This window comes from Papaver somniferum, unplaced genomic scaffold (genome assembly GCF_003573695.1).
Source record: "Papaver somniferum cultivar HN1 unplaced genomic scaffold, ASM357369v1 unplaced-scaffold_41, whole genome shotgun sequence".
In the NCBI taxonomy this organism is placed as follows: domain Eukaryota; kingdom Viridiplantae; phylum Streptophyta; class Magnoliopsida; order Ranunculales; family Papaveraceae; genus Papaver; species Papaver somniferum.
Window position 1 is genome coordinate 2,580,939 of NW_020646638.1, and position 14,447 is coordinate 2,595,385.

The 14,447-nt window shown below is 35.9% G+C and overlaps 2 protein-coding genes and 1 pseudogene across 2 annotated transcripts; 2 read left to right on the forward strand and 1 right to left on the reverse strand.

Annotated features, from left to right (window-relative positions):
* The first annotated feature begins 3,373 nt into the window (after positions 1–3,373).
* Positions 3,374–9,684, forward strand: LOC113342455 (histone acetyltransferase GCN5-like). Its single transcript, XM_026587003.1, has 14 exons — positions 3,374–4,055; positions 4,143–4,207; positions 4,312–4,392; positions 4,857–4,928; positions 5,195–5,363; positions 5,474–5,517; positions 5,684–5,783; positions 6,416–6,484; positions 7,201–7,255; positions 7,554–7,672; positions 7,985–8,078; positions 8,560–8,701; positions 8,789–8,857; positions 9,324–9,684. Exons 1-13 carry the CDS (start codon positions 3,525–3,527, stop codon positions 8,853–8,855), a joined length of 1,608 nt encoding a protein of 535 aa, XP_026442788.1. The 5' UTR covers positions 3,374–3,524; the 3' UTR covers positions 8,856–8,857; positions 9,324–9,684.
* Positions 9,685–10,360: 676 nt separating this feature from the next.
* On the forward strand, positions 10,361–12,052 carry LOC113342481 (annotated as a pseudogene).
* A 331-nt stretch (positions 12,053–12,383) lies between these two features.
* Positions 12,384–13,013, reverse strand: LOC113342445 (F-box protein CPR1-like). Its single transcript, XM_026586996.1, has one exon. The coding sequence runs from the start codon at positions 13,011–13,013 to the stop codon at positions 12,384–12,386; it is 630 nt and encodes a 209-aa protein (XP_026442781.1).
* Positions 13,014–14,447: the final 1,434 nt, after the last annotated feature.

Genomic DNA, 14,447 nt, shown 5'->3' on the forward strand with positions numbered 1-14,447 from the left:
TCATGAAAGGGACTTGTCAAACCTTCAATAGAAAGCCTTGGCAGGACTTCACCTTGAATTCCGTCTTGACACACACTGTGAACCAAACAATAAATTGAAATAGTCACCAGTCAAATTTATGTACATACACGTAGGAGAACCATTCCCAAATATGAGACCCATGATTGCAAGGAAATAATTTTTCTAAGATACCTGGGCAAGGAAATCTTCAAGAGCAGGACCAACTATCACTATCAAGGAAACCTATAATTTTTTCCATATGAAATACATTACAAATATGCATTACCTAAAATCCATGGGAATCACTACATAAATCAATTTTCATGAAAATTAGAGAAATTTTACAAATGAATTGCCTACAACTTGATATTAATTTTGACAATATTGGATTCATTCCAAAGTCTTCACCAGTTTCCACTGCAACTTCTTGGCAGCCAAAATAATAGCTTCTTTCATTTTCACGGATTTAATAAACTGTGCAGTTGAAGTCGGTTGCCATAGAAATTTACCCATTGTGAGCGACTTCAAGGTGATGCCACAACTTCCCTCCGTTTCTAGGAAGCCTCAAGCAGAAGAAAACAAAATGAATAGTTAATTAGATATGCATATATTGTTATGTCTAACTACTTGAAGCATTCCCAAGAATGCTCCACAACTAAGGGACTTGTATTCTCGCTCAGCCTCATCAGAAAATGATAATACAGTTTTTTTACCTCCCCTCCTTGCTGGTCTTGACATTTACCCTAGATGAGTACCTAGTGCTGCTCCAATAGTAATTCCAAGCATACACAACTCTGCAGACCTGTAGAGAAAAGTCCGAAGTGCAAATCAAATGTTCAATAAAACTCTAGAATCACAGATGCAAAAAGAACAGTTTCAATAGTACACAAAAATACCAATAAACTAACAAAACCATAGTAGATGAAATCAAATTAAAAACTATAAATCCTAGTAAACAAAACCAAACCCGAAATAGTTTTTAATAACAAAATGTTTTTGATGTAAATAAAGATTAGACACGGCAGATTAAGGATGTAAGGATCTAAGAGAGTAATGTTATAAAGGTTAGAAAGAGTGACTATAACATATATATATATATATATATATATATATATATATATATATATATATATATATATGTATATATATATATTCATAAATCAGGAATATGTTGATCAATATGTCATAAGTGGAGAGCTATTGCATTGATAATCAAGCAATGTTGAAGGAATAAAACGCCTTTGCTAACAATTTTCCTACTCTAACTTGAGCTTGTGTAGTAAAGTGAACGTAGACTGTTGACAGTGGAACTCCATATGCCTCAACACATCGGCCATTCGGTAGGTTTAGTTCTAGCTGAGATTTCCTCACAGCTCCAAGGAAATGTCCTTGACCTGATGCCAGTGCTACCTGGGAGCATAAACATTTATGTCCATCATAAATCTTAAAACAAAAAACTTGAAGACTACGGATCAGATAAAAACTATGTCTGTCTCAGTTTGACATGGAGGGCATCCATTTAATAGTCTTAATTTCAACAAAAGAGGCAGGCACCCATAAGGAAACCCCCACCACTACACACAAGATGATGGCTCCTATAGGCACTCTCTAAACACTGTTATTGCATGCTTTTCCCAACGCAAACCACAGACTACGACAATTATAAGACCCAGTGTTTAACTAATCTCAAATTTTCTGACCTTAAAAAAATGAAAGCAAAGAGTATAATGAGAGAATGTGCAAACCTGAATGAATGGGAGCAGAGGCAATTGAAGATCAATGCGCAAATTCATGGTAATTTGTTTTTTTTTCTTTTATTTGAATGATTGTGGATATACCTGAATAGAGTAGAATGCAATCGCATTTATCAGAGAGTAAATCGTCCTCTCTGACAATTCCTCCATCAAGAGTCTCATATCTGCTTTCGATGCCCACCTATATCAGAGTAGATCATTTCCTTCCAGCTCTCTTTGTTCACGCCGATGCTTTTCCCACCTCTCCAAAAGTATCATATCTGCTTCCAATGAAGAAATAGTCACAACACCCCTTTATTACAAATTTTAACACATAGAATATACAAATTAGAGGCAAAAGTTGTTGCGTGTATTATGCTGAATAATACGAAATCACACCTCCCGAAAATTCTTTGCTATGGTACTAAAAGGGAACGGGTATAAAAATGATTCACCATGCTTCCCAGCCTCTGCTGAAAAACCATCTAAGAATTTCATATCAAATGACGTCCCAATTGTGGGAACCTTTTTTATTCAATCAAAAAAATAATCAAATTAAAAAGACTTTACCAATTTAAATCTAATTCACAAAAATTCAATCAAATTAGGGGAAATCAATAGTAAACCCTAATTAATAATCTTTTGAAAATCAATAGTATTGTTGGTTCATCTGATAAGGAAATCATATGAACCAATTCAATCAAATTTCGATCAATTAGGTAATGAAAATAATAGAATTCAGACGTAACCTATTTGAGTCAGTAAATTAACAACTTCTCCACCAATAAGGTAAGAAAAATAATATGTAATAATTGCTTCCAATTAGCTTGGTCTCGATAAGATTGTTTCTTATGTGAATCAACATTAATCTCTGGAAAAAAAAAATGTTATTCTATTAGATAAGGGTTCTTAAAGATAAAATGAGTTGGCTAGTAAATCAATACGTATGATGATTGTTTGAGGCGAGATGGGATGAGTTTACATCATGATTATGCTAAAAATCAAACAAACCCATACTTAAGGACTCAAAAAAGAAGTAAACCCTAACTTACAAAATTAAAAACAGAGTGTGTTCATTAAAAATAAGAACATGTGATGAACAATCATACCTGATGTGCCTTACTTCTTCGTTCCTGTTAGAGAAATCAAAAGACGAAGGAGAACAGAGAAGAAAAGAGGCGAGAGATGGAGAGCGGCAGAGAAGAATGGTTTTTAGGATTGGAGGGGAAAGTTTTACTGGGATAATGACGAAAAAACACGATAGTTAGGTTTAGTTTTTGAGGTACAAAGATACAATCGTTTCCCTGAAGATCAAAGATGTGAGATAATAAGAAGGTTTAGGTTAGATTAGTTGAATTGGAGATGTGGAAGATGAAAATCTCTTTATGCATCTCTACAACACGGCTGGAGAGAGGGAAAAAATGGAGAAATAATATTTTTAGGGTTTTATTCTTTTGTTTTTCCTTAATTTTTACGGGATGAGAATATTTTGAGAAAAATCGTTTTTTTTCTCTCATTCGAGGAAAAGTGAAACGGAACAATTTTACGAGTGGGTGAGGGTCACCGTTCAACGTGGAGTCTTATGAGCTTAGGATTTTAAAGGAGTTAGATCGAGGGTACTAACGTCTCAGGTGCAAAAATTAGGAGTATTTCGTTGCCATCGAAGAACCCCTACTTTCCCAAATCCCAAATCCTAATTCCCCAATATTTTCATCAAACCCCTAATCATGCTTCTAAATTTCTTCTTAAACTAATTGATCGTAAGGATTTTCAAATTCGAAAACCCTAGATATGGAAGGTCAGTCAGTTCGATCGAGAACTACGTCACATTCTCCATCACCATCATCACATTCAGCTTCAGCTTCAGTTAGTTCATCTCTGCATAATAAGCGCAAGTTAGATGAACATCTACCGAGTAATTTTCCATACTCTTATTCAGATACTAATAAAGATGACGAACTTGAAAGTATGAGTGCTCGTCGCGGCGGTGGTGGTGATTCAGAATTTGAAAATGATTCTGAAGATGTAGTTGTTGAAGATGATGACGATCCTGATGCTGATATTGGTGACGAGGAGGAAGAAGAAGATAATGATGATTCAATGAGGGTATTTACGAATGCACGGCTAGAGAATAATTCTAGGAAAACGAAAATAAAGATGGAGAATTCTTTACTAAAGATTGATTCTGATATTCAAAAACTGACGGCAAGTAATGTTTTAGCACCAGTTGTTGGTTTAGGACCTGGAGTGAAAGAGATTCTTACAGAGAATTTACAAGCAAGCGGAGCTTACAGTGCAAGAGAAGAGAGCTTGAAAAGAGAGGTAATTGATTTCTCAAAATTCAACCTTAAAATTACTTATTTTCTTGATAGTCTCTAATGTGAAGTATTATGTTTTTCATTTTAACAGGAAGAAACAGGAAGACTCAAGTTTGTGTGCTATGCGAATGATGGAATTGATCAGCATATGATTTGGTATTATTTTATGTCTTGAACATCATTTTGTGTATATCTTTAAAGATGGTTTTCTGATGACCCTGGGCTGTGTATTTACTTAATATACTTGTTGCTTATTTAAGGTTGATAGGGTTGAAGAATATCTTTGCTAGACAACTTCCTAACATGCCCAAGGAATACATTGTTCGTCTTGTTATGGACAGGTGTGCTTCTAGAGCTCCTTGAAAGGTTACATTGTGTGCTAAGAATCATCTTTAATTTCTTACATGTTCTGTTTTATATCTTTTTGTTTTACTTCTGCAGACATATGATTTGGTATTATCTTGTTAGTTTTCAAACACCACAATAAACTATGCAGACTCAAGCAAAACAATAGATTTGGTAACCTGTTACCATCAGATCCATTGGATGGCTGAACAAGTTTCAGTTGTGAAAGGAACTTCTGTTAGTTCTTTGTTCAGACTTTAATGCCCATTGAGAAATAAGTTACTCTGTATCAGTGGTACATGGATTCAGAAGTTCGTGTAACTATGTCCTGGCTCTTTAGTTCTTCATATGCTTTTGGTGTCTTGGATATGTGGAAAACATTTCTGGTTAGTTTGTGGAAATGTATTGCTTGTTTCTGCTTAGTTTATTTGACACCACTTCATCATTTTAATCTTCGCAGAAGTCACAAATCTGTTATGGTTATCAGACACAATCATGTTGTTGGTGGCATAACCTTCCGTCCATATGTCAGGTGAAGTTAGTGATAAAGTTTTTTTGTTTTTTTTGTTTTTTTTATATATATTTTTCCTATTTATATTCAACTTCTTTAGGGTGGGAGGGCGTTAACTTTAAACAAATTCTCTTATTATTAATTGAAGTTTGCTGGTTCCTTTCTGTTTTTGTATCTCGTGTCCTTGATTGGGATACTCACCAATTACACATCTATTGCATATCAGGTCAGTCTTTTTGGGCAAACATTGATCTCGTTTACTGAAATTGATCTCCAAATTCTTGTAGTCAGAAATTTGGGGAGATAGCTTTCCTTGCAATTACAGCAGATGAACAAGTGAAAGGCTATGGTACAAGACTTATGAATCATTTAAAACAGCATGCACGTGATGTAGATGGCCTCACTCATTTTTTAACCTACGCAGACAATAATGCCGTAGGATACTTTATTAAGCAGGTCTGATATAGTGCATTTTCCTTGCGTTGCATTTCTAGCTTGTGCGGAGTTTTCCTTTTTTCATTGAACTTGATTTCCTTTTCTTGAATTATCTGTCTTTCTATGAACAGGGTTTCACAAAAGAGATCAACCTGGACAAGGATAGATGGCAAGGGTATGCATAAGATTTAACATTTTGGATTACTTAAATGTTAACTAAAACTAGTTCAAATGTTTGTCAATTATTGATATTTGATATCTGGATTGACATTTCCTCATGCAGCCATTTGTGTGGATTATCATATTATATGTTTATGCTAACAAGTATTTTATCCATTCAGATATATCAAAGAGTATGATGGAGGGATACTGATGGAATGCAGAATTGATCCGAAGCTTCCGTACACTGATTTATCAACTATGATTCGCCAACAGAGACAGGTAGTGGTTTATGTTACTGTTGAATTATGAGAATGTTTGTTATGACAATAAATTTAATTTACTGGAGAGGCAATGTGGAAAGGGTAATATTGGTGTGAGTGATCTCTAGAAATACCTAAGAACATTCTGATATGAAGTAGTGGTGAAACTATATTGATCACTTCTATTTCTCCTACAATACCGGTAAATTCCTAGATGTAGAATGTAGATGTATAGTAAATGATAACAAAATTATCCATAATGGGAGAATAATAGGTCGTACAGCCTTATTCAGATGAACTTTCTGACATGAAGTAGTGGTGATACCATTTTGAATTGTTCTATCTCTCCTACAATACCGATAAATTACTAGACGTCGATGTATAGTAAATGATGACAAGAGTAACCATAAATATAATGGAAGGATAATAGGTCATACAGCCTAATTCAGATATTTGCAATTATGAGTGTGTTATTATGTTACACTTGTTCAGATATATCATTAGCAGATTGTAAAGCTAATCCCTTATGTGAAAAACAAGTCAAAACATATCCCTTGTATTAATAAAACAAATTTCTGGAATCTTTTTATCTTTCTATGTTTTGTAAATATCTGGCTGATGTGTAAACTCATTTGTTGTTTGTAATTTCAGGCAATAGATGAAAAGATTAGAGAACTCTCTAACTGTCACATTGTCTACCCAGGAATTGACTTTCAAAAGGTATTTTGGTGTTATTTGGAGCAAATGCCCTATCTGGCTGATAATTATGTCTATTTTCCTTCGCCTGATGTTGAACTGGAGTCATTTCAAGTCTGTTGAGTTATGTATTACACTGTTCCTTTATATTGCGATATTAATGTTGCGCTAAATTGCCTTGTAAGCTGAAGGTCAATATCTTTTAAGATTCTTACAGGATTCACATTACGGAACCATATGGAGAGAGTATAGTTATGTTATTCGTAAATTAAGTCATTTTTGTTCGCATATGCTGTTGTCTCAGATAAAGCTGGTGTATGGGAATCGTCATAATTACGCCCTTGTACAGACACCTTCAAGATTGTCCTTGGATTATTTTGCATATGCAATTGGCTCAAATGGAGCTGAGTAACATAGATTTTTCATCAAAAGACCATAGGCTTATCTCCTCGTGAGGCGGCAAATGGTTTACAAAGATGTTTGTATGCACGTTTTATACAAACATTCGTACTATAGATACATATTTTTATTTATATTAAAAATAATTCATAATTCACTGCCATGTTCAGAGTAAGGAATATGGTTTTGGTTTAAACTTTAAGTTGTTCCATATAGTTTAGGCGTACCTGTATAGTTCAACATTGCTAAACACAAACCTGTGGAATTCTATTTGCATCACATACCTATCTGTGTTTCGAATGTTAAGGCTAACTTTCTTAAGTATCTTTTTCTTGTTTCAGAAAGAAGCCGGTATTCCTAAAAAGATCATCAAAGTTGAGGATATTCCTGGTTTGAGTAAGTGTCTATGGATTGATTCATCTTTTTTTTTTCTTCCACGCATCTCATAGTATCTTTATCATTCAAATGAGGTGCTCTAGACCTCAGAAGTTCCATGTACTTCTTTAGTAGTTGAAGTTTTTTCCTGTCTAGACTTAGTAGTTGAAGATTTTTTCTGTCTAGACTTAGTACTATTTAGTTCCAAGATCTAAAAGTAAAATCTTCACGAATTGCAACTGTTATCGAACGGAAAGACAGCAGGTGTAACCGGCAGTTTTGCATGCTTATTCAAAACTTTCATGATTTTGATTAACAGGGGAAGCTGGCTGGACTCCTGATCAATGGGGTCATTCACGATATAAAACTCTAAATTCCTCTGCAGACAGTACTGATTTCCGCCAGTCATTGATCACCTTCATGCGCACACTTTTGAAGGTGACTCTTGTGTTACACATATCGTGTCTTTCTTTGGTTTGAACTTGCCACATATGCAAACACTTGTAAGCTTCTGATTAGTTCCAGTTTCTTTTAGCCTATCAGATGTTGAGCAAACATGAATGATCACCGAGGCAGATCTTTCATCATTGCCAACAATCACCTTTAATTATCCAGTCACTCAATGTTATTCCTGTGGTTCTTTGAAGCCCGTAATTCCTGAAATATTTGACAACTGATGTAGAATACCAGATCAAAGCAAGTGTGTGGAGTAGAATTCTTGCTAACATACCTGCTTCTGCATGTTGACAGATGATGCATGACCATCCGGATGCTTGGCCCTTTAAGGAACCAGTTGATCCACGTGATGTGCCTGACTATTATGACGTCATCAAAGATCCCATGGGTACTAACACTAACTTAATAAAGGAGCCATACCAATGGCGTCTCTCTCTCTCTCTCTCTCTCCATTTAGAAAAGTTAAGACAACTTCAAATAGAAAAACATATTTGATTTCTCCATAAAGACTTGCACATATGCCAATTGAACAAGATAAGTTTTCCTTCTTGAGTTAAACTATTGATGTGAGTCTGAGAATATATGAGGTCCCGCAGTTCATTGAATCATTGTTAAGTTCTCTTTCTGACGCACACTCCAATTTGGCATCTTTGCGGAAAAAAATTGCTCAGTGAAGCCAACCAATCGACAACAAATTTGCTGTGAACCTTCTTATTTGATTCCTACTAAGCTTTGGCTGTTTTCTAGTACAATGATGTACAAAGCCTTGGGACTAGTATTTCATGTGGTACTTTATACATTTTTGTTACTTCACATTTATTATGGTTAGCTTGCTAAATCTGAATCGATATATATTTTTTCAATTCCAGATTTAAGGACAATGTCAAAGAGGCTCGAGTCTGAACAATATTATCTTACTTTGGAGATGTTTATTGCGGACGTGAAAAGAATGTGTGCTAACGCGCGCACATACAATTCCCCAGAAACCATTTATTATAAATGTGCAACCAGGTGAGACTTGTGGTTCTTGTGTGTTTACTTATTCTTATCTCGCTCACTTTGTCACTGTTTGTCACTTACTACTTGTTTGATGCATAGATTGGAGAACTTCTTTAATATGAAAATCCAGGCTGGTCTTCAAGCTTGTAGCAAAGTTCAGCAATAAATGTAAGTAGATTACACTTGTCTTCGTTCTCCAAACAATTGGTATAATTGGTGACCCTTCAATGGGACTATTGAAGCTTATACTGCTATAGTGCCATATAGTGATAGTTATGGTCAGCACTTTTTTTCTTGGAACCACTTTTATATGAAAACATTACCTCCTAGATCATACCAATCAGTTTTGCATAGTAGGTTTCCTAGGCTAGAATAAAAGGTAAATGAGTTTCCCATTGTAAAATTTTGATAGAAAACTTACATGTGAGCTATCTTATATCTGCGTAAATTTTTATTTTTTTCCCTTGCGTGGGCCGCACAGTTTCCTTTTCTTTCGCCCCCTTTTTTTTGTTCCTACAGAATTTCAGTTTGCCTAATTAAGCAAGACGTTTCTACGTTGAAGATTCGCCATGACCCATGATCTATGCATTTGTTGTTTGACTCTATTTTTTCCTTGCCGGCAATTTGTATGCAGTCTTATAGGTGTAAAAATCCCATACAAAAGAAGAACTTTATTATGGCCACATGTCAACCTTGAGCTTTGGTCATCATATAGATAGCAGGCGAAGTTGGCGAAGAAACTAATTCTGTAGGCAAGATAGTAATGTTTTAGTAGCCCTAAAATTGCATTGTTGTATTTATTGTGTATAGCGGATTAAGTATTTAACTTTTCAGTTTGAGAATGTTTGTTATGAATATGTTACAGTTCAGTCCCAGAATAAAAACAAGAGTACATTATAGGTAATCCGGAGGTGTGGTATTAGCTGTTTGGGTAAATGAAAAAAAAGATGTATCTTCAGATTCTGAGGCTGAATCCATTTATTTATCATTACTAACTAATTGTGTAGTGGGTCAAAAAGAAAACATAAGTACCGAATCAAGGAAAGGATTAAAATAGGTTCAGTTTTTGTTGACGAAAGTAGGGGAAGTTGGTCTCCAACTCCTCCAAAGATGTATAATCAGACTGGTTTTCTTGATTGGTTTGCAAAAATGCCACTCAAGGGTAGGAGGCCTCTTTGAATAAAAAAAAAAGAAAAAAAAAGAGTAGGAGGCCTCTAACAGATTCCCAAATTTGCGGTGGATATGTTTAACAATATAAAGAAAGAAAATTTAAACACAATAAGAGAAAAGAGAAGAAGACAAAGAAAAGTTTTTTTTTATCCAAACACGTTCACCAATGGTGATAGCAAAAAGAAGATCTGATCAGGTATTCCATTTTCCTTGTTTAGATCACGATGTATTTGATACAGGCTTCAACAATCTTGAAAGCATGAATGACACTCCAGAATTCCACCGGTCGGCTCAATAGTAACAAAAATTTGAACGTATCTTTGCTTGACCGGGTAACACATAGTCTGCTAGATGTACCAGACACCGTAGCAGACACATATAGTCTGCTAGACCAACTGAGAGTGACTTGATACGTGGTAAGATAACGGTATTCTGAATCAATCATGAATTGCTCTGAAGGTCTTCGAATAATGATCATTGAGAAAGCTAGTAACCAACTCCAACCGCTCACAATTTTTTTAAAATAATTTTTATTAGTTGTTCTATTAAATTTGTCTATATAAAGCCCAAAGATTAGTGTCATCACTCAAAAGAAAACCTTTCTATCTTCTTCTCAAGCTCATTAGTTTTTAGCGACGAACTTAAGAAAATATGGCCCGCTCTACTAGTACTAGTTTGCTTCAGGTGGTCCTTTTCCTTGTAGTTTTTGCTCCAATTTGTTGCTTCTCTCATAAGCTCAGCGGCCCCGGTGGTGGCAGTAGTAGTTATAACCTCTACCCTCAATTTTACGACCATTCATGCCCCAGAGCTAAGGAAATTGTTAAATCAGTGGTGGCGAAGGCCGTGGCTAAAGAAGCTCGCATGGCAGCTCCATTGCTTAGGCTCCATTTCCATGACTGTTTCGTCAAGGTTATTTTCTACCAACTTCATATTTCTGTTCCAGATTACAAGTAGCATGTAAAGTAACTAATGTGACAGCTTCATTGCTCAGTATCCAAATGTTGGGTGTTTTTATACAGTGGTCTTGTCAGCTAAACTGCCTCCAATATACATTGTCTACCCTTTTCAAATCTTATGATATTTTCTCATTATACGTACTCAACCTTTTGTATTTGTTTATTAAAATCTGAAGGGCTGCGATGCATCATTGCTGTTAGACACCAGTGGAAGCATAATCAGTGAGAAGAATTCGATCCCAAACAAGAACTCAGTAAGAGGATTCGATGTCATTGACGACATAAAATCTGCATTGGAGAAGGAATGCCCACAAACCGTCTCATGTGCTGATATTTTAGCCTTAGCTGCTAGAGATTCAACTGTTTTGGTACATGACTGCTTTCTCAAGTTCTGTTTCTCAGTGTAGAGTACTCTTCAATCAAGATTGCACAGACTAATTTTAATACAATTGTGTGTGGTTTGTCTAGGCTGGTGGTCCAAACTGGGAGGTGCCCCTGGGAAGAAGAGATGCGAGAGGTGCAAGTTTAAGTGGCTCCAACCAAAACATTCCTGCACCAAACAATACATTCCAAACGATACTCACTTAGTTCAAGCTAAAAGGGCTCAATCTAGTAGACCTGGTCGCCTTATCTGGTAATCTTCGTTTCGCTTAACTTTTCAGACATCATCCAATCTAACAGTACAAATATTTTCACCTATAAATATTGTGGGAGTATAAACACTACTACTATTGTGGCGATGCAGGAAGCCACACAATAGGACAGGCTAGATGCACTAGTTTCAAGCAGAGATTGTACGGCCAGTCCAGCAGTAAGCGACCTGATTTCTCTCCTAATCAAGTTTATGCTAATCAGTTGCGTGCCCGATGCCCAAGATCTGGCGGTGACCAGAACCTCTTTGTCATGGACTTTGTTAGCCAACAAAATTCGACAACTACTACTACAAGAATCTTTTAGCTTCCAAGGGTTTGTTCAGTTCTGACCAAGTTCTAACCAAGAACCAAGCATCAATGGAGTTGGTTAAGAAATATGCCGCAAATAATGAGCTATTTTTCAAGCACTTTGCTGAATCTATGGTTAAGATGGGTAACATTACTCCGCTGACGGGTTTGAGAGAAGAGATCAGGAAGACCTGCAGGAGAATTAATTCTAACCAAGTCACATTTGAATAATGGTTATGCATTAAGAATCTCTATGTTTTCATGTATTATTTCTTTTGCAATTCTTATAGTATTTGTTTTTCTACAATGTACTGCATTTCTGATTGTAATCTAAGTTTTAACTTAAGGAGAATGTGTTTCTTTTGAAGTTGTAATTTCATAAACTTTGTCTTTCAACAAGACATGTTGACAGGAATTGGCTCAGATTCACTTTCTCTTTACAAAAGATTCATTCAACTAGAATGATGAAATCCTTAAAATAGAAAATTAGAAAAAACTTCTGCACGAGTTTAGTTTTACCTCAATTCCTCGGCTAATCATCACAAAGAATGGCAAAGACAGAGTACTTTCACACGTCTACTTTGCTAACTCTCTAAATATCTATGCACTAAAACGATCTTCTCAGTATTAATCAGACTCGTCAGATGGCCAAGCAATATCTATAGCTTTGTCTAGATCCGACTCTTCTTGCCCACCCCCCACATAAGTGCCCGTGTGAAGTGAAACTAAGCTCTCCACGTATGTCTGCATGTGAAAACAAAGTTTTAAATGACTAGCATATGGGTCTCTCCATTGCTTACATTTTTCGAGATCAATCTTCAGTAATCTAGCTCTTTCACGGTTTGGGTCATACTTCCACGTATCTAAAAGAACCTCTAATAAGATCTCTCCATCTTTTAATGAATGCAAACGCCTTAAGTACCGAAATGATGGAATCATATCAATTTTCGATTGGGAAATTGCGTAGTGTTTGGTCCAAGAGTCTCTAACTCCATAACGGGTCATCATCCATACCTCAAAACCAACTCTAGAGTGGCTACAAAGCATGCATAAAAACCCATCCAAGACATCCATGCGTTTATGTTCAAACTTATGATTATCATTAAAGATTTCAAGCAGTGGTAACTCGCTAAAGACTTCTTCTGCCATGTTAAAAGAAAGTAAGACTTGTGAGAACTTATTGTTTGATCTAACTGGATATGTATCAGCTAACCAGTGTGAAGCTCCATTGACGAACACACCAGGTGGTCCACGCATAATTCTGTAGGGTATGTATGCAATTCTTCTCCAGGAGTTTGAACTTAAGGTATAAACCTCGACCTCAGATTGATGACATCTTTCCAGGGAGTTACAATTGTTACCAACTTGTAATCATCGGTCTTGTGATCGTATCCAAAACCATACTTTTTAACGATACCAGCGGTTTTAGAATATATGGTTTCAAATCCTGCTGGTGTTGTTTTCGACATGGGTACTATTTCGTACTCTTTAGTACCTGGATTCCACATACCGATAATATGATCCTGGGCAATTCTAATGAAAAACAAACCATTACAATAACCAAAAATTTCAACCGCTTCACACTCTTTAATGAATGGGGAATCAATCTGGACAACATCTGCTAATGCTGAGGATTGATCGTAATCCACAGACTAGATACCAGCTTCTTCATATTTCGTAAAAACAGCCTAAAGTTGTTCTTTCGAATAGAATTACCAAGTTGCATTTTAACAAATTCAGTATTATGCTTAAGGAACTCGTACCATCTTTTACACACGCACCTGAACTTCAATATAGATTTGACGGGTAGACGTGAGAGAATTTCTATGATAATTTCCTCTGGGATATACATCATTAGTATCTTCAGCTGCGACCCCAATTTTGTCTTCTTTTCGAGCTGTGCCATTCAGGTCGTAACTATGGAAGCTAGAGGCAGGGTTTCACAAGCACTTCAATAAAATTCAATGATTTATGTACTAGGGTTTTCGGGGATTGAGTTTAGTATTTGCGGTATATCGCAAGAAAATGTATTTAATCTAAATCCAAATTCCAAAGAAATTTGAGAAACAAAAAATGATTAACAGGGGTTAGTCCACGAGTGAGTTGAAGGGAGTTTAATGTATTTTGGATTTTGGGGATTTTGAGGGAGTGTAAGAGAGTGTAGGGAGTTTGAGAGAGTTTGGTGTTTTGAGTGTAGGGAGTTTGAGAAACTCTCCCAAAATTTCTACTTTTTTGAGAGATTTAGAGTGAGGTAAAAATACATTGTAAATTCCCCCAAAAAACCCAACTCCATATCATTCTAATTTTTACCACTAACAGGGAGTTTAAGAGTTTCTTTCAAACTCTCCCACGGCTAACGGGAAAAAACCCAACTACACCCAACTCCCTTAAAGACTAACACCCTGTAAGACTTTTTCTTTTACTGGAATGTCTCGACTCCTGATCGTGAATCAAACAGTTTCTAGCTCTACATGTAAAATAACATAGGACAAATGCTTAAACCTTCTAAATAAATAAAACACTGGTTACCCAAAAAAAAAAAACCCCTCTCTCTCTTGGTCAAAATGGCCGTCTAGTTGACTTTAGTCAAGGAATTACAAATCCTGCATATCACCAGAATATAGGTTGTGTGTTCTTCGTTTTCTTCTGAATAATCACTTAGTTATTCGATATCCAGAATCATTATAGTGT

Bases quoted from the DNA above. Each gene is read 5' to 3' on its own strand.
- LOC113342455 (XM_026587003.1), top strand. From the start codon at position 3,525: ATGGAAGGTCAGTCAGTTCGATCGAGAACTACGTCACATTCTCCATCA. The intron at 4,393-4,856 runs GTGTGCTTCTAG...TAATCTTCGCAG, and splicing joins GTTCGTCTTGTTATGGACAG to AAGTCACAAATCTGTTATGG. The intron at 5,784-6,415 runs GTAGTGGTTTAT...TTGTAATTTCAG, and splicing joins TGATTCGCCAACAGAGACAG to GCAATAGATGAAAAGATTAG.
- LOC113342445 (XM_026586996.1), bottom strand. From the start codon at position 13,013: ATGCGTGGACCACCTGGTGTGTTCGTCAATGGAGCTTCACACTGGTTA.